This window comes from Erpetoichthys calabaricus, chromosome 14 (genome assembly GCF_900747795.2).
Source record: "Erpetoichthys calabaricus chromosome 14, fErpCal1.3, whole genome shotgun sequence".
NCBI classification, from domain to species: domain Eukaryota; kingdom Metazoa; phylum Chordata; class Cladistia; order Polypteriformes; family Polypteridae; genus Erpetoichthys; species Erpetoichthys calabaricus.
Window position 1 is genome coordinate 21,815,554 of NC_041407.2, and position 19,982 is coordinate 21,835,535.

At 36.4% G+C, this 19,982-nt stretch overlaps 2 protein-coding genes across 5 annotated transcripts in view; both read right to left on the reverse strand.

Moving 5' to 3' along the window:
• Window positions 1-19,982, reverse strand: part of mmd (monocyte to macrophage differentiation-associated) — a 193,040-nt gene that overhangs the window by 72,333 nt on the left and 100,725 nt on the right. Inside the window, exon 1 of one of the 4 annotated variants that reach the window (XM_051936304.1) lies at window positions 19,604-19,949. The exons of 1 other annotated variant lie outside the window; for it this stretch is intronic. In XM_051936304.1, the coding sequence (XP_051792264.1) occupies window positions 19,604-19,734 (131 nt within the window). In that variant the 5' untranslated portion in view covers window positions 19,735-19,949. Of the gene's footprint in view, window positions 1-19,603; window positions 19,950-19,982 lie in introns of those variants that run through there. 2 more of the 4 variants (XM_028818723.2, XM_051936305.1) reach the window with 2 other exon arrangements.
• The window catches only part of si:ch73-256g18.2 (small integral membrane protein 36), a 123,641-nt gene that overhangs the window by 2,592 nt on the left and 101,067 nt on the right, over window positions 1-19,982 (reverse strand). The window lies entirely within an intron of this gene.

A 19,982-nucleotide genomic window follows, 5' to 3' on the forward strand; every position in this document is an offset into this window, starting at 1 on the left:
TGATCATTTTGCCTACACGTACGTTGTTATTTTCAGCGTTTGCTTGCAGTGCGTCTCATAGTCCTTTGTATTGTTCCACGTACAGATGTTGTTGATGTAATCTGGGATAGTTGAGACGTGCGTCCCGTTTTAACATACGCATCTACAACATACTGTTGGAATAGTTTGCCGCTTAAGTGCAAAATACTAAATATATTCCTCATTGCTAATTTGTACGCGTAAAATTGGCATTGAGTAAGCCTTATTCACTTGCCGTTTTTTTTTTTTTTTTTAAAAATCGGGAACATGTTGTAAATTTTTGTGCTAGCCAATGTCTCCGTAAGGGAATAAAAGTGGGTAAATTATAGGATCGCAATTCATATTGAGCGTGGAAATCTGTTTACAGGAGTTGCCTATGAGATAGATACAAATGTCCCTTTCGGCAGGCGGTTCGCCATCTTCTCCAACGAAAATCGCTGCAACATCAGTGTGACATGTCGGGGCATTGTATCATCGTAAATCCTGCCTAGGGTTTTCCTTGAAAACCATTCGTATAGATGCTGTTGGATTGGACTGAGCGATTTCATGCATGTGTTTGTATGATTTAGCGAAGGGGTTGATGGTTCTGAGCATGGAATCTAGCTGGAGAAGTAAATTTTCACCGAATGCAGAGTTTGCTTTATTTTGTAAGCGTACTTCTGTAGCTTGCGCTGTGTCCAAAACATACAACTGTCCATATCCTGGAGAGGCAGAAGTGTTAGCGTATAGTGGAGAGATTTGGTGATAAATTTGCCCATGTATTTTAAAACAGTATGGTCCGTGGCCAGGAGGTTGAGTTATCTGTACACCCATGGAAGCAAATGCTAGAGAAGAGTTGTATTCTTGAATGTGTTCACAATAACTTTTAGCTTCTGATGTTTTATGTGTAAGAAGCTGTTGTAAAGACACAGGTGGCTCCCGCAAAGGTGGTAAAGCACCTCGAGTACTTGTTGGATGTATTACGCTCAGCAGGCCAGTATAGTGCATGACAGTGTTTGCACTGCTGGTCTGGAGTCCCAATGTTGTACTCTTGGACGGGATGACAGGAATTAGGTGAAGAAGTACCTGTGGTAACGGGAAGAGGATTGTGTGTATGTCTCCTGAGACTGCATTGGTTTGGAAACATTGCTTTGCAGATGTCGCATTGCAAGAGTTGTGAATTAGTTCTGTTTTGTTTAGTCAGACAATCCTGTGTAGTGAACTTCTTATTGCATTTCTGGCACTCATATAGTTGTTGGGAAGAATGCCTTTTCTTGTGTTTAACAAGTGAGGTTCGCGTTTGAAAAGTTTTGTTGCAGGAATCGCACTGGAAGAATGTGGGGAAGGGTTTGGAGGAGGATGAATAGGAATCGAGAAATGCCATGTCGGTTGCGGGTGGGTGGGACCGGTTTTGAAGTGGAAGCAGGACGAACCAGAAGAGAAATATATATAAAAGAGATGCTTTGAGTTATACTTAAAACTATTCAAAGTATATTGTTTACTTTGCCTTTCACTCTATTTTTATCATCATTTTGGTTTATTTTTCATATATAAACTATTTCAACCATTCTATGATCTGCTCCTCACAAACTGAGGGCACCGTGGCAGATGTTAGCAGATTGCTGGCCAACCACAAGCGTTACCTGGTAGGTAACCACCCATACAATCAGATTGTGACACAGACTACGAATGCCGTGAATGTAATTACCCCGATCTACATGCTGTCAAATAAACGAACCACACGCTGTGGCGCAACGTTAGGGGCATCGCCTCTGGCGCTGACGTCCGAGGTTCGATTCCCGAGAGGGAGTGCAGTGGAGTGTGTACACCTGATGAGCCCAGAATGAGGGCGAAACACGTGTCGTGTACTCTTTGCATTTATTTGACAGTAAACTATTTCAACCATATATATATATTTTTTTTATATATATATTGAAATATATATATATATATATATATATATATATATATATATATAGATATATATATATATATATATAGATATATATAGATATATATATAGATATATATATCTCAGCTTCCCTATTTTATATGTAATTGTTTACTCTGTGTATAACCTCTTTTTTTTCTTCATTTTCTCTCTTCATCATCATTATCAACAAGACCTTTTAAATATCCATGTACCCTTTATAGTATACCACATTACATTTGTGAAACTTGTTACAAATTACAAAAACAAAATTGTCACAATATTTTTCTCCTTTATGATGTTTATTATATAATTGTCATTTAACAGAGCAAGATGCAGAAGACAGGACGATATGGAAGAAGAACCACCGCTGTGGCAGCCCCAAACAGGAGCAGCCAAAAGAAGAAGATATAATTGTTATTTATTGTATTTGCTTTACACGATCCCCTGCTTATTCCTTCTTTTTATACGTGGCTCAGTCTTCTTTAGGTCTTTCTCTCACATTCCAAAGATTTGTTGAAGTAGTGAATTGCCAGCTCCGATTTCCTTCATATGACTGGGTGTGGGTATACGCATGAGTGACAGGAATCAGCTCTCTGTGACTCTTAACTGGATAAAATGGAAAAAAAAATGTACACATGGATTAACGGATAAACTACAGCCCTGTCCATTACATTTAGAGGAGGAATGTGAAGACTATTTTTTCTAGTATGGTGCTTTTATTAGCAATATGCAATCAGCTACAAGTAACAAAATTTGCAACTCATAGCTTATTGGTCACATTGTGCTTGCAACAAACACATTATCTGTGCACACTTTGCTTGCAACTTGCTCACTAATGGGATAAAACTGACAAGAAGGAAAGCAAACCCTTTTGTTTATTCATTTAGTTATGGTCTTCAAAGAGCAGCTAGGTTTTCCTGCTTTATAACGTTAAATTAAGCAGAATGAAATTTTTAATGAAATCCTACACTGAAATTCATGTGTGGTGACACAAAGGGCCCAATTAGCTCTTTGGAATTGAAACAACTGTATTATCTTGTGCCATTCAAAAAGTGTTAGTTTAGAATACTTTACATTTTTATGAAGGTCAGTGGAAAAAGTGAAGTGTGGAATTATAAATAGAGCTGAAAAAACATTAAAATTAGTATGTTCGATCATTTTCAGTCCCACACTAAGAATATTCTTCGAACAGAGAGAGACACAAGGCAGAAACTTACTCTGGACAGAATACTAGTCCATGATAGTTAAATAATGTTGAAGTTTTATAAGTAATTTATATTACATACTAAAGCTGAACTCACTTGGCAGAAGAAAATAAGAGACACAATATTCTAAAATTCACTTAATTCAAGCCACTGTTGTGTGGAGCTGGAACATGTTCTGCTAGCCCTAGTTAGGCATCACTAGATTCACTCCGGTGGATAAAAAAATAGCTTGGTGAAAACCAAGTTAGAAATTAAAACCCATGGAACAAAACCTCTACATGACCTCTTAGCCTGCATAATCTGGCTTGGCAGGAAAGAAAGACCATAAGGCCCAGTGGTTAATTCATACGAACAAGCTGTATCAATGTACACATTTGGACAGTTTATTCCCATGTTTGAATTCTGTACAGGCAGAACAAAGATCCTTCAACTGCTCCCCGCTGCCAGAAACAAATTACTTCTTGAATTGGTCACCAGTTTATAGTTCCTCTTAAACAGAAAGACACATTTGGTAGCCTCTACTTTTGGTTTTAATTAAAACAATTTAAAGATAAAAACTTCCCTCAATGGCTGCGCATTTTTAAATCTGTTAATTTAAAATTATTACATCAAGGCAAATGTTTCAAGTATTTTACTTCTTAATAAATTTTGGGTTCTGCTTTGCCACTATTCACTTTTTCCAAAGATTACTGAACAAAGCGTGATACAGCAGTTTACAACTGTCCTGCAGAAATTGCACTGTATGGTAAATTTAGGTTTGCAAGTTGAAGCAAACAATATGCACAGGTGTCCAAAACGTTTTTTGATTACTTAAAAACCCTCCGTCCGTCTTAAAGCAGAGTTGGAACAAACAGTGTTACTACACCCTCTGAAATACTAATTGGTCGATAATGCACTGTAGAAAGTTGTAAATTTCAGTGATAATGGCAAGAAAATGACAATTAACAAGTGAAAGGAGAGAGCATTATTACCCTTAGTAGTGTAGGCCTTTCATTTTGAGAGAAAATGAAAAGTGTCCTACACAATCCAAAGGCAATTGGAAACTGGAAGAAACTACAATAAGAAAAGATCAGACAGATCCAAAGTCACAACCCAATCAGAAGACAAGTTTGATGGGCCTCACAGCACAACAGCTTCAAATACAGCTTAACAGTGGAGGTTGAAAAATGCGAAGTGTCAGTTTGTACTGTGAAGAGGAGGACTTTGTGCTGCAGGTTTGACAGAGCAAGTAGCAGTAAGAAAGCCATTCCTTAAAGGACAAAATAGGGCCTTGAAATATCGGCTGTGCACTTCTGCAGACTGGAAAAAAGTCTTATGGACCGATGAATCCAAATTGGAAATCTTCAGTTCATCAGGCAGGGTGCATGTATGCCGTCAAGTTGATGAAAAGATGGTTCCTAAGTGTGTGACACCAACTGTCAAACATGGAGGACGAAGTGTGATGGTCTGGGGTTCTTCTGCTGGAAGCAGGGTTGGTGACTTGCACAGTGTGACTGGCATTCGGAATCAAAAGGGTTACCACAGTTTGGCTGTTATATCAGCAAAAGGTGGCTACATTGATGAATCAAAAATTTGAATAAAAGTTTTTACACTGATTCCTTGACATATTTTTATTTTTATTTGCCATTGTTTATTTGTTCTATGCCTTGGTGTCATGAAATTTGCATAAAAACTGAGGTTGTTGTAAAACTTTTAACCGGTGTAGAGAGTGTTTTATATATATATCTGTCTATTTATATCATACACTTAATAAATGTTTGGAATATTATTATTTCTGCTTTCACTTGTCTGTATATTTGTATAGATACCAGTGACAACAATTGCTGGACAGAACTTTTGTGTTCCCTTCGGGTACTCTGTGCTTGCTTGGTGTCGATTTACATGCATTCACTGACTTGTCTTGAGACAATAGGGAAACATCAAAGCAACTCTCAGAACTACCTGCATGCCACAACAAATATCCAGGGAGAAATTACTCCAACAAGAGTGTAACAAAGAAGGAAAGGTTGCAGTTAGCTTAGGTAATTAGGTAAACACACAAAAACCCATCTCTTAAATAATAAATAAATGTATAAGTAACACCTTTAGAGCTCTTACTTATTATTCAACAAAACACTTGGATCTATGCCATCAACCTCATTCCAGTTCATGGTGCTAGTGTAAAAGCAAAAAAAAATAACATTTTTATTATCTGCATAGATAGTTGTATGTAAATACACATATATATCTACACTGGGTGACAACAGAACTACTAATTAAACTAAAACACGGTTTTTGGATGTTGCAGAAAATAGAGTACCTAGAAACAAACTCATGCAAACATATGGCGAATGTGCAAACTCCATACAGACAATAATCCTTAAGGGATCTGAACCCATGAGGGCTGATCTCCAAAGTGGCCTCTCCAGCCAGTCTTCCATTATACTGGTACCCTACAAATAAGAATTTGACCAAACCCTGTACACATGGCAATATGATTACTACTACTACCACGATTACTAACCTTTATTAATAAAGCAACCACACTAACATATAAGCAAGTTTTACAACACACAACGCATTTTAAAATGTGGAAAATTTAAAGCATCTATCAGGCACTGGCACCCTTAAATAGTATTAAGGCATGCTCCACACATTTACTTAGAATGACAGAAACGGTTTTATTTCTGGAGTTAAATAAGCAATATACTATCTCAGCCCTCAGAAGAAAATGGCATATGAATGTTGTAGTTTGATTAAATGCTGAATGATTGTATCATCCTACAACACTTTCTTTCAAAGTACCCAGACACAAAAGGAATGACAACACATCAAATATTTCAGAACTGCAGTCAGTGATGCAATGGTTGATCATTGGATCAACTGAACTGGACCACTGAATAGGGTTAATTCTTCAAGATTAATACTGTATGTTATGCCTAAATAGTGCTAGAAATGTCAAACATGCATCTTGAGGTACTGTAATGTGCTTTGAACATTTTAAGCATCAGGGAAATCTAAAAGATTAATGTACATTTGTCTGCAAACATCCCCTGCCCAATTGTTCAATACAGTGTTACATGTATTCATACTGGGCAGGGGAAATACAGCTTTGTGTGAACAGTTTCTCTAAAGCAATAAATAAACCAAGCAGATAACAGAACATATGCAGTTTAAGTAGTTCCTTCTGCTTACTGCATTCTCTGCTTTCTTTGTGGCACTCAAAACAATTACCAATAAGCACAAGGATATGCTTACATTGAAGACAAAAGCATGAAAGAAATGTGCATTCCCTCTAAAACAAATCCACACCCACCCAATGGGAAGGTCGCTCGGATGCTACATATGCCAAAATAGGACTGCACAAACACAAAAAATCTTATCACCTTCTGGTTGCAGCTTTAATGTACAGGTTTACAAATAACACACATCAGCAGATGTAAGTTTCATTAGTATATTTAACAAAAAAAACTGATACAGTATGTTTTTATTCTGTATATAGGTGGTTACATTTTGAAACTTTGTTTTTTCTGATTCTGAAAACAGTAGATGCATATTTTGTGCTGTAATAATAGAAAGGCTACATAAACTGAAGTACAAACTTCATACTTATGAAGCATATGAAAGAGTCACTAGGTGCTACTCACCTGTATCGTAATCAAAACAATTCCTTCGAAACTTGACAATAACAGAGCTTTTTTTTCCCCCAAAAACTGTACTGTAGTACATTATTTATACATTAACATGTTTATTTTTCCCCAACTTCCAAAATCCTCAAACATTTCAATTTTTTTGGGTTTCAGACAGCAATCCCTATGTACATGCAAAACAGAAAGCCATGTGGGGCTTTCGAGTTGAAAAAGTAAAAGTAGTGAGATAGCAATGTACTACAGCAAACAGCAATTATAATTAAATGCTTGTTTAGAATGGGATAACCATTAATATACAACACTTCCAATAATACAACACAATATTCTCAAACAAGCCTAACCCATTTTGGGGAATTGGGGGACTGGACTAGAGCCTGTCACAGGAACACTGGGCACAAAGTTGGAATCAACACTTCATGAAAAGGGCCCACTTACACACATATCCACCACAAGGGCAGGTAGAGTGTAAAGACGCCACAGACAACAACCAAGCATGGGATTTGAACACAACACATTGGATCTGTGAGATGGCAGCACTAGCAGCTACTCTACTGTACTGTCCCTAACCAGCATTTAAAAAAAAATATATATATTCATGGGTGGAATTTAACCCTGGGTATATACAGGAGAGATATATACAGTGCACAATTTCAAATAATATCTAAAACAAACTGCACAGGACTTTAGGTTTAGAGGAGAGTGCCTTTCAACTAATTATTTGTGATAATGAATGCAAGTTCTTCCTCTCAGCATCATTTCAAGGGGCTAATTTTCAAATCTGGTATTCATGTTACTTTCCAGTCTATTCATAGTTATAATTCAGCAGCTACTTCTATCATCAAGGAAACTGAGAACTACTTATTTACAGAGAAAGAAAAACTTTTGCAAATGGAAGATTGCCCACTGAGCCTACCCATTTTAACTGGAGGAGCCAACGTGTGGGTCTGTAATATCTAAACTACTGCCGTTAGGCATACTGTACACGAAGGCTATATGTCTGGCCAATTCTCAGTGCACATAAACTGACATGATCAGCAAAAATGAAGAGACATACTTTAGATTTTGTATCACATGGGTTTTGCTGGAGGGATGGAACAATAGCTGCTTACAAAATCGTCCACGGCTGGTCAAACACATTACATAAAGCTGACATGCCTTTGGTGCCAGCGGCTAGTACAAGGTCACTTTCATTCCATCCATTATTGAAACTCTTTAATCCAATTCAAGGTTGTTGTGGGGAGAGATCCAACCCTTGCAACTGTCTTTCTGTTACATTAATTGGACCATGGTGAGTATTGCAGCTTTCTCATATTTACCAACTGAATGCACTATTGTGTTATAATGAGAACCAAGTTGTTAAAATTTGTTGTTCAGCAAATGCTTTTATAAGAACATAACAAGAACCTTACTACTACAGCTACTTCCAAAGCTAGATGAAAACTAGCAGTCTAACAAAATGACAGTTAGGTGACAAGGCCACTACAGCTGCATATACTCTAGAGAGGGACAGAAAGCAGCAGTGCCATTTGTCACATTCAACCAACTGTTACAGTAGAGTTCATATACCTTACAAGAACGTGCATGCAATTGGAAAGTACTGAACAGTTTGCTGGAGATATGCTTGTCTCCATAGGAACAGTAAAACCAGCCTGACAAGCAATGAAATTATGAGCACAAATGATTAAAGGTAAAAAAAACAAACAAACAAACAAACAAACTGGGCAAGATGCAGGTGGCTCAGGATTTTTTGTTGATGGTTCATGAACACTAAACTTTTATTGGTACAGACATCAAACCTGCATTTAGCTCAGAAGAAAGTTTACCAGTAATGTTAATGTCATCATTGGCGTTTGTACTTTATACTGGAACATATACTGTATGGCCCAGACGTTTTAGCCCACATTGATATATATTTGAAGTAATAAATGTTTTGATATGAAAGAGTCTAATCTCAAATATTAGGTTAAGAGAGAGCTCAAATCTGCATGTGAAGACAAAGTGTTCTCTCAGATTTGTTTGAATGTCATACAAGTGTTTTCCATATACAAATGTCTACATTCTACATTTACGCTGGAGTTTAATACTGAACAGTTAATAGTGAAAAGAAAAACACCTTATTTTTGATTTAATAGTGTAGTTGGCACTCAATGAAATAGTAAATCAAAATTACAAAATGAATACCGAGCTATTTAATTTTAGTCTCTTATAAGAACTAAAATATATTTATGCACACAGAAGAACATAGATAGAGAAACAAATACTCCTTTTATGGAGAAAACCATGTTACATTGGGACATTGTTGGAAACTTAAGGACAAATTTTGCAAAACATTACAAAAACTTTCATTACAAAAAAAAAAAAACCCAAAGACACAATGAATAAACTACCAAACAGTGTGGAAAAAAAGTAGAACTTTAGCGACCATCAAAACACGAGCGAGTAATTATTATTCTATTAATGGGCTAAATGGCGTGTTCTATTTTAATGCTGGTGAAGGCACAGAAATGCGCAATTCACACCATTACATTGTAAGACAGTTTTAAATATGGGAATACCAAATTCTGACCCATTTTAGATCTCTGAATTAACAATTTCCATAAAATGAGTCCATCTGTTAAAAACACATGAATGAAGATATAATTCCTTATACAGTCTCATATAACATATGGCCCTTATAACATATATGGTTATATAACAGGAATGCACTTAAGAATAACTTATCCGCTAAGGCATTTGTCTGTAAAAGTGTGGTTCCATCTGTGGTCTGGGCTGAGCTATACCTACAATTGCTAATTAGGAAAAGATGATATTTTCATTTAATATTTATAAACATACTAACAGAACAAGTTAAATAGAGAACTTACACAAGTCTATAGTTATACATTATTGTATTTTGCACAGTATTACTGAGTTATACACGGGAGACTACTAAAACACACAACAGTAAATAATTGAACTAAAAAAAAAAGGTAACAATGAAACTCGATAACTTTGCCAATTCCTAGTTGCATTTTAAGTTAACTTTGACACACCTATGGTAATCTATCATATCAAAATTCCCAAAACTGCAATCCTAATTCAGAAAAACTTTTGTCCACTTCCCAGATCAAGGGCGATATTAACAGACATATGAAGAACTACATTGATCACTTACTTATATGGGGTATATAAAAAGCAATCATTTAAAGTAAAATCAATATAAAAGTGCAGTGAAGAAAATGTGTACAGCAGTCATAAGCAGGCGGTGGTCAAGTAACTGTCTTCTTTTCAATACAAATCAAAAATAATTCAAAAAACGGATGAACTGATCACATGAATGTGTTTGTTGGTGTTATGAAAAGTGAAATATGAAAAAGGTATCAATGAAACTGATAACTGACTAGAAGTAAATTCCACCACTGCAATACTGTATTTTTCTAATAAAAACAAAAGAAAATGGATAAGAATCATCACTTGGTGAACAGTTGTTTGGAGGCAGAAACAAAATCACTTTCATTAGATGAAGTGACAATTGTACTAAGGAAACTGCCATGAAAATGTCTTGATTTGTGCTATTGCCAAGTTATTTTATATACATATCATTATAGTGACAACTCTCTTTCTTTAAAGAACTTGTGAAGTGTCAAGTTAAACAGTGTTTATGCAACCTTCTTGATAGATGTTTAGAATACTAGAATACTCAAATGACCGAGGAAAGGGTTAGAGGAGAAATAGGCAGCATTTGAAAGTATAATAATTCTTGTATCCAAAAACAAAAAAGAATGCATTATAGTCAAGATGCATCAAGAGAGGAGGAGGAGGAGACTGTAAAACTGTACATAGAATTAAATGAATGGAGAGTATAGCACTGTACTTTTACACCGTCTCACATAAGGGCCCCATTTAGTGCAAGATAAATACCGTCTTTTTCCGAAATTAAGACATCCCCCGAAAATAAGCCCTATCGAGATTTTCGGAACTTTTTGTAATATAAGCCCTCCCCCGAAAATAAGCCCTAGTTAAAATAATGTGAAAAAAAGAATTCGTTAAAAAATGCTGTTGATTTATTAAGTATGTTTAGCTTCCCTAATACTCGTATTTCAGAGAAATGTTTGAAATAAAATATTCCGAGAAATTCATTGTTTACCTCTACAGTTAAAATTTATTATTATTATTATTATTACAGTTCGTTTCAAATTAATTCTTGGAATTTATCTTAAAAATACAACATAAGGCAGCATGAATACATAAATATTGTGTCCGCTCTGCTCTGCTGTGTTGTACTGCGTCGCGCGTATCGCAGAGTATGGTCGAATGAGGTGGGGAGGGGGTGGAGGGGGGCATGCATATGCGGAATGCGACGGAACGCGTCGTTGGCGCACACTATAAATAATTGTTCGTTAAGGCAGCAGTCTACATTGAGCGACAGTGCAGATACAGTGTTTGTTCATTTCAGTCTTGTAAGTCTGATTATTTCCTCATACGTAATTTTATTTTTTATAAAGTGAATAATTTTTAACCGCAGTTAAAATGAGTACAAAACGAAAGAGCTATTCCGTCGAGTACAAAAAGGGAATTGTGGAAGACTCCAGGGGTGTAAATCTTGATTTATGACGATGTTCCAGAAGAAGATGACATGACTGTAATTGAATCAATTTTAATTTCTGTATTCTGTGTAAAATAAATAAATATTAAAAAAAAATATATAAATATACTTTTATTTTTGTCCTCCCCCGAAAATAAGCCCTAGTGCGTATTTTGGACCAAAAAAGAAAGTAAGACAGTGTCTTATTTTCGGAAAAAGACGGTACCAGCTGACTAGGCAATCCAGAACAGAGAAGTAGAAAAAAGTGTGCATTCCACTAACAGGTACAAAATAACATTCCACTTAAGTCTAAAGCAATGTAATTTCCATGTACAGTTCAAAAACAAGTTATACATTTGCATGCGGCATTTATGATTCTACATAAAGCCAAGTCCCTTGACATGGCTAAACAAGCAGAGACAGGCTAATTTCACAACTCTGCATCGTTCAGATTTGCCAACACCTACAGTATGAAGAAAAACAATAGAATATTTAGCCTGACAGATACAGAGGCTAACAACCTGTTAAAGCATAAATAAAAAAACAGAACACTTGACGGTACTGTCGTAAGTTAAATACATTTCCTTAAATGACAATGGAAACTACAGGCATCACTTTTGATTTTACAATTTGTAATGAGAAGACTGATAATGGGAAGGAAACATTCACAAAGCAAGGGCAATAGGTAACAGCCATATGCAGGTTACAGTTTACAGTTAACTTACACACTATTGCTAAAATGTTGAAACACACCCCTTTTCTTGCTAACCACAGCAGAAGAAAGTAAACATTTTAACTAGGAGCATCTGTGCTTAGCCAATTGAAAGACTGATCTTTATTGCAGACTGTTAAAATGAAAGAATTTTTTTGAATCACCAATCACACTAAATGGAAAAGTGGAAGGGAAACATGAAAAGAAAAAAAAAATGTAATTATGATATTGCCGATCCTAGGCTGGAGAGGCTCCGTTAACAACAGAGCTTGCTGTGGTGTTATCAGCTGTTGCGCATATGAACTTTTCCTCTCTTTTTTCTGCATTCTTGATAGGAAATCACATTTTATGTGCTTTACTGAAATTGCATGTTAAGAAACCCCCATTCAAAACTTATTTTTCACTGTAGGTTACCAACTTCAACAGTTTTTTATTTGTTTAAAATACCAGGATCAGAGCCTAAACACTGAATTACCACGGACAAAAACGTTCTTCTGGACATAGGAGTAAATGACGAGCAAGAAGTGAGCGTCACCCCCATAGGCCTTTACAACAATGGTGCTTATTACAGTAAAAGAAATTATTCTCATAATACATGTTTAACCTATAAAAAGAAACCTTTCATGTTATTTAAATATTAACAACAGAATCAAGTCAACATAAAAAAATAACGTGTACAAATGCCCTGTGTGCATTGTATGTTTCACTGTTATATTGAGTTCATTGTGAAAACTGCACAAATTTATTTAATTACTTAATTGCACAAATTTATAGATTAATGTATAATCACCATTGTATGTAGTCCCCTTACAGTATCCAGATCGAACTTGTTTCATGTTGCACCGTGGTCCCAGAGAACGACACTTCGTATCACTATACTGTCCAAGTTGAGATGACAGGACAATAGAATCCACCTGAACTTGAACTAAATTGATTTTTACCTTTATTGGTATAGGATGGTGAGACAGGCTGTCTGGCTAGCAAAGGCCTTCTTAGATCACATTCCTCTTTGAGCTTCCTTATGCACATTAGTGAGGAAAGAGCTCGTTTAATGAGGGTACTGATTTAGCCATATGCACATGCTATAGTGCCATGAACATTGTGACACAGGATTGTGGAGAGGATTTCTTGAGTGGGCATGAGGACTGCATTAGCAACTATGGAATGCCCATGTATACAAATGTTATACACTTCAATGATTACATTTGCTTAGATGTAATATAAAATCCTCTAGTGACGAGTTAAAAGTGAGCAAAGGTGTCAGCAGAGAGAAGTGAAGGTAATCATCCTCCTCCCGAGAGAAAAATCAATTAACTTCATACCCAACAGAGAGTCTGATTAATGGAGCGACACCCATCAATTTTTTTTTTTAAAACATGTACACAAAAGCACTGAGACATAAAAACAAATCATTTTACTTGTGTAACTAACACATCAGTCAATCAAATTAAATGTTTAAATAAAACATGTTATGAAGCAAAAAAAAAAAAAAAAAAAAAAAAATTGAGAGAGTGACATATTTAAAAAACACAATTGCACACATACCTAGTTAATGATTTGAGATATTTTTGTGTAGTACAAAGATGTATGGGATGAAAAAAATTTCTAACACTTCCCCAGAAATGCAGCCTGTCCCCACTTCACAGGCATTCAGACAACACATATATTAAAAAATGCTGATTAGTCCTTCAATCGTGAACACTAAAACAAGTGTCTTTAAAAGATATAACAACAACAACATTTATTTCTATAGCACATTTTCATACTAACGATGTAGCTCAAAGTGCTTTACATGATGAAGAAAGAGGAAAAAAAGACTAAATAAATAAGAATTAAAATTAGGGAACACTATATACAGAAGCTATAATAAAACGCCTAGATGTGTGGTACTAAATATCAATACCAACATATTTGGCATCCTATACATGTTTGTGTGAGTGTATGATCTTTTGAAATGTTGGTGCACTTCTTATGACTTAGAAATGTCTACTGTAGTGGAGCACTTGTTTATAGATCTAAATGTTCTCTGTGAATGCTGTTGCTTTCAAAGAGTAAAATTATTGTATGCTGTCTGTATAGGTTACACACACACAGCAATACAATTTGACCAGAAACAGCAATTATGAAATCAATATGACAAGCAAGTAAGAAAATAAGCAAGCATAAGTACCGGAAAAATGCCATACAGAATGCCACAGTAAAATAATAAAGCAGTTTCAAAGCAAGTTTTGGAGCTAAAGGCTTTTATTTGAAAACTGAGGGAGATGGAGGAATTTTAGCACGCAAATATTGGATGAGAAGGTGTAATGTGAAATAACCTGATTATTAACACAAAGACAGAGTAAATCCTTCTTAGCTGACAGCAGGATGTTTGTAATGTATTTGATCTGAGGTCCAGGCGTTCCACACAACCATGATCACATCTTTGATGATCAAGTCACAGAAAACTTCAGCAAAAGGTAATTTTGCATATTCTTGAGCAGAATATGTTTCTAATATATTATATATTCAAAGATCATTAACATTTCTATATAAATATGCTAACTATAAAACTATGCATTTTGCAATGGTATTGAGCACAGTGAAAGGTTGTGTTTTTTTTTTTTTTTTTTTAACTCTAAATTAAAAGCAGATGCTGGAAAGAGCCTATATACTTAATTTTGATGTTAGAAAAGTATTAATGTTTATTCTGGGTATTGATTTTGAGGTGTCATGAAAATAATTTCCACAGTACAGTAATCCCTTGCTATATCACGCTTCGACTTTCGAGTCTTCACTCTATCGCGGATTTTATACGTAAGCATATCTAAATATATAACGCAGATTTTTCACTGCTTCATGGGTTCCTGCGGACAATGGGTCTTTTTACTTCTGGTGCATGCTTCCTCAGTTGGTTTGCCCAGTTGATTGCATACAAGGGACACTATTGGCAGATGGCTGAGAAGCTACCCAATCAGAGCACACAGTTAAGTTCCTGTGTGCTGATTGGCTCAGCGACTGAGCGCCGAATTTGATTCTGCTGCGTTAACCAGGAAGTCTCGTCTCGCTCATTCAGCATCAACGTGTTTCGCTGTGTAAAGAGTTAACTTTTGTGCTCTTTTGTGTTTATCTTTGTACATAGTCAAGCCCTTCGTTATGGCTCCAAAACGATCTGTTCCTGCTACTGCTTAAGGGGCCGTGCCTAAGTGCCAACGGAAGATGCTAACGACTGCAGAAAAGGTAAAAGTTTTGGATATGTTGACAGAAGGGAACAGCTACACCGCTGTAGGACGCCATTACGACATCAATAAGTAAACGATTCTTTTTATTTAAAAAGGAGGAAAAGAATATAAGATCTACGGCCGCAGTGTCCTTTAACCAGGGCGCAAAATGAGTTGTAAGTGGAAGTAATAAAGCGGTAGTCCGGATGTAATCTGATTTAGGGATATGGATTGAAGAGTGCCGGAAGAAGAACAATGGTGGTTCTACACAGTTACCTGAAGAGGCTCCTTTAGAAGAGCTGTAACGCTCTCCTTTGTTGTGCAGTAAAATTAAACTCATCATTATCGGACAAGTCGTCGTGTCATTGTTGGTGAGTAACCATAATTAATTTTCTGCGTACAGTACTTAGTACATTTACGTACGTTTAGTGTCACTGTACACACATTTTACTGTATACAATTTTTCTTGCATTGTACGTATTTATTGCTGGTGGCCTGTCTATCGTAATGGCTGTAGCATATGTGATATCGGAGACGCTCGATATCTTTAAAATAATATTTAGGTTTTACTGTATATAAACAGTGTGTTTACATACATAATTTCAACGAATCTTACCTAATATCTTAAGAGAGTACAAATGGTTTATGCTGTATAACTGTGCGGGAAATGTTTATAAGAGTGTGGGAGAGTTTATAAGGGCTTAAAATATATAAAAATAACCATATAAACATATGGATTTTACTTCGCGGATTTTCACATTTCGCGGGGGGTTCTGGAACGCAACCCCCGCAATCGAGGAGGGATCACTGTACACCATTCCATAGTAGTTAGACAAGGCAAGGACAGAAGGTATAACAATCAGGAAAACATTTCACTTGCAGCTCCCACATTCCTACTTTACATATGCAATAGCAAAACAATTACCAGCTACTTTTTCAGGAAGAGGCTAATACACTTAATAAATAACTAAAAAAAAAAACACAAGCTTCCCAATTAAACAGAATGCATATACAGTGAGATATGTCAATACTGAAGTATCTTTTTATTCAAGAAATACCCAAATTCATTTGTTCCTGATGTGCTTCACAAAAAAAACTACACTAGTACATCGGTATTCATACACAGACCTCGAGAAATTATGAAAAGGTAATGTTCAGTACAGACTAGATGTCAGTTTAAGGATTTATACTTCTAAGATTTCAATAATATGATAACCACATTCCGGGAATACCAAAAAAAATAAAATAAAAATAACGCATGGCCCCTGACCTCCTTCAGTAAGCACAAGTAAGGGATGGCTCTTCAATGGGCCAGTCTGTTTCAAGTAAATGTCTTTGGTTACCCTAAAAAAATCTTCACTTTTTTTTCTGAAACCCCTCATAACATATGACTGAAAGAGGCAATAATCACCGACACCGAGTTAGTAAAGGTATCCAAATGCACAGTTTGCATTTTAATATCTTTCTTTCTGTATTTTCAACAAATGTTCTAAAAAGTCGTCTAATGCATTAATCACAGAGATGTTTTAGCTAAACGTAGCTTGTAACCTGCTGGTTAATAAATGAGCATGTAAACCTAAAGTATTCACAAACGGCATTTATGTGTTACTTGTCAATTACCTACTAACATTCATTTAAATGAAAATCAACAGCACATTAACTTGATGCGAAAAGGCTGAATTTCTTTCCGTTTCAGAGTACTACAAATTTTCAGGTTACTTTAAAGGAGAATTTTTCTAAGTACCTCATTTTGTTTGGAGCATGTTAAAAGGAGTAAAATTATGTAATTTCCACAAAACAGTGTTGATAATAAATTTTTTCAAATACTCTTAACACCCATACTTTATATAGTGTTGCAACAGAAATAAAAATAGCAACAGGGAAAAAAATTAAAGTTATAAAAAAAAAAATAAAAAAAATCACACAATATTTGAAAGATCTATAGGTTTTAGATCTCTGTCTCTCGCTATGCATTTTGTACAAACAGTAATAAAAGACAAACTAATCTCACAGTTTGAGTTCACTGCATGCTCCACTAGTAAAAACATGTTACAAGTTAGTCCGAAGTATGATTCAACAGAGCAGGCCACCGACTAATGCCCAAAACTTGCGACAGAGGCCTTTTTGTCTTTGGTTACAGCTACTCTAACGTTAAATCAAACACATCAACAAAAAAAGATTTTTAGAGATAACTAATTTTCTTGTATATTAGCAAGTCATAGAAATACTGTAGGCCCACAACAGTTAGCCCAGGTTATAGTTCCGATTCCATTTTAGAAGTCAGTTGATCCCCAGAGAATAAATCTTAAATTAAAAAAAAAAAAAAAAAAAAAAAAAAAATCAGGTTACGTCAATCTTTCTAAATAATCAAATATGAATGTGTCTAATATTACAGTACATTGACAAATTTAAACATTTTTATATAACATCTAGGCTGTGAATTATTTTAGTGACCTATGAATCTCTCAGTAAACAATGAAGCAAGAGACAAAAGACATTTTCCCCAGAGATTCTAGAACAAACAGAATCACTTTATAGAGGGCAGATGTTCAGGTGATATGAATGCAACAGTATTCCAGTAGTTTTCAGGGGCATTCTTTTTTAAGGGAGTCATTCAACTACCCTTTTAGTTAGCAGATTAGTGTGTAAAAAGCAACAGCCATACATATATTTTTTTTAGAGCATTGGCCATTTCTGACACAAGTAGTTTTTTTTTTTTTGCAAAACTCACCTAAGTCACATGATATTCTTTCTAAAGGGCAGACCTAAATATAATAATATTATTATTATTACTAATAATAATAATTCTTTTTTTTCTTTACATTTATATAGCGTTTCTCTCACTACTCAAAGCGCTCTCCACACAAGGAGGACCCGGGAAACTAACCCACAATCTCCTTACTGCAAAGCAGCAGCACTACCACTGCGCCATCTGTGAGGATGACAAATATGACAAAAATGTGAATTTCCCCTTGAGGTGAATTTCCCCTTGGGGATTAATAAAGTATCTATCTATCTATCTATCTATTAAAAGCAAAAGACTACAGCTGCAGTTTTTCACATTCAACCACTTTCTTAAGCTGTGGTACTTTGCCAGCATCAGTGATTCATGGGCTATTTGCTGGCAGTATTGTTAACAAAGCAAGACCCAAATCTAAACTGGATCCCAGACCATCACAGGGCCCATTTAACACACATCTACCCTCATATGGAGTAAATTCGGAAATGCCAAATAATCTAAACATCCACTTACTTTAAAGGTGAGTAGGAAAATCAGAGTTCCCCTAAGAAAAAAAACCTACACACCCAATGGGAAAACATGCAAACTCCACAGTGACTTGGTATGAAACTCAAACCTCAGATGCTGGATCCATAAGAGACCATTGCCAACCACTGTGCTACCATGCAACTCATCGCCAATTAAAATATTAGTTTATTCACAACTATGTGAAATTAAGCAATGAAAGTGTCCGTGTGTACATACATAGGTCGAATACTTACGATTGTGTGTGTAATTGCCCAGATGCACTAACTGTTTAGAATACATTTCATACAACTCGAATTTCCTCCACTGCTTTATACAAACATCCATCCATCCATCCATTTTCCAACCCGCTGAATCCGAACACAGGGTCACGGGGGTCTGCTGGAGCCAATCCCAGCCAACACAGGGCACAAGGCAGGAAACAATCCTGGGCAGGGCGCCAACCCACTGCAGGACACACACAAACACACCCACACACCAAGCACACACTAGGGCCAATTTAGAATCGCCAATCCACCTAACCTGCATGTCTTTGGACTGTGGGAGGAAACCGGAGCGCCCGGAGGAAACCCACGCAGACACGGGGAGAACATGCAAACTCCACGCAGGGAGGGCCCGGGAATCGAACCCAGGTCCCCAGATCTCCCAACTGCGAGGCAGCAGTGCTACCCACTGCGCCACCGTGCCGCCCGCTTTATACAAACAGTTCTTGTTTATTTAAAATTTGTTAATATTTATTCCAATGATTGTGTAATTTCTGTAGACAATTTAGATTAATCCCGAACGCCTGCTGTACATTCATTAACGTATGATGACGTGAATATCCAGGACATACTCGATGGGAGCACATAGCATTTTTTTTGCTCGCATTCCACATTTATTTAAATGACCACCCACAGGTTTAAATTTCACTTTATAATGGCATATTATTGTGCTAATTATTTAGAAGACCGAGACCCGCTCCCGAGTTTCGTAACTCTGACACTCCACCGTCATTGAACAAAGTACACTTTGTTATTTCGTACATTTTAGTAGTTAGGAGCAGTATGGACAACTGAACACAGTTTGTAAGCAGTGAAGTAGCAGAGCGGATCCTACCTCTGGAAGCTGCTCACTCTCTTCATAGCGCAGTCGCGAGTCGCTGTCTCTCCACTCCTGCTATTTAGATTTAGAAACGATTCACACAAGGCCTCTTTGCCTTCTTCAATGGGCTCTCTATATTCCTGCATAAAAGCGTCTTTTCGGAGCTGCTCAAACAGATTTCACTTGAAGGCGGGTGATGTAGGAAGGGGGGATATTCGTTTGGTACTAGCCTTGGAAGCAGACCGCGAGGGGCATTTTTTTCACCCCCAAAATCGACTCCGCAGCTGCCCCCTATTTTGCCCCACCGCTTCCTCCAACAACCCACCCGCCAAGCGCCCAACTTAGCCTCAACCCTAACACCAACTGCGAGCATTTCATTCAAGTGGCTCAGGGC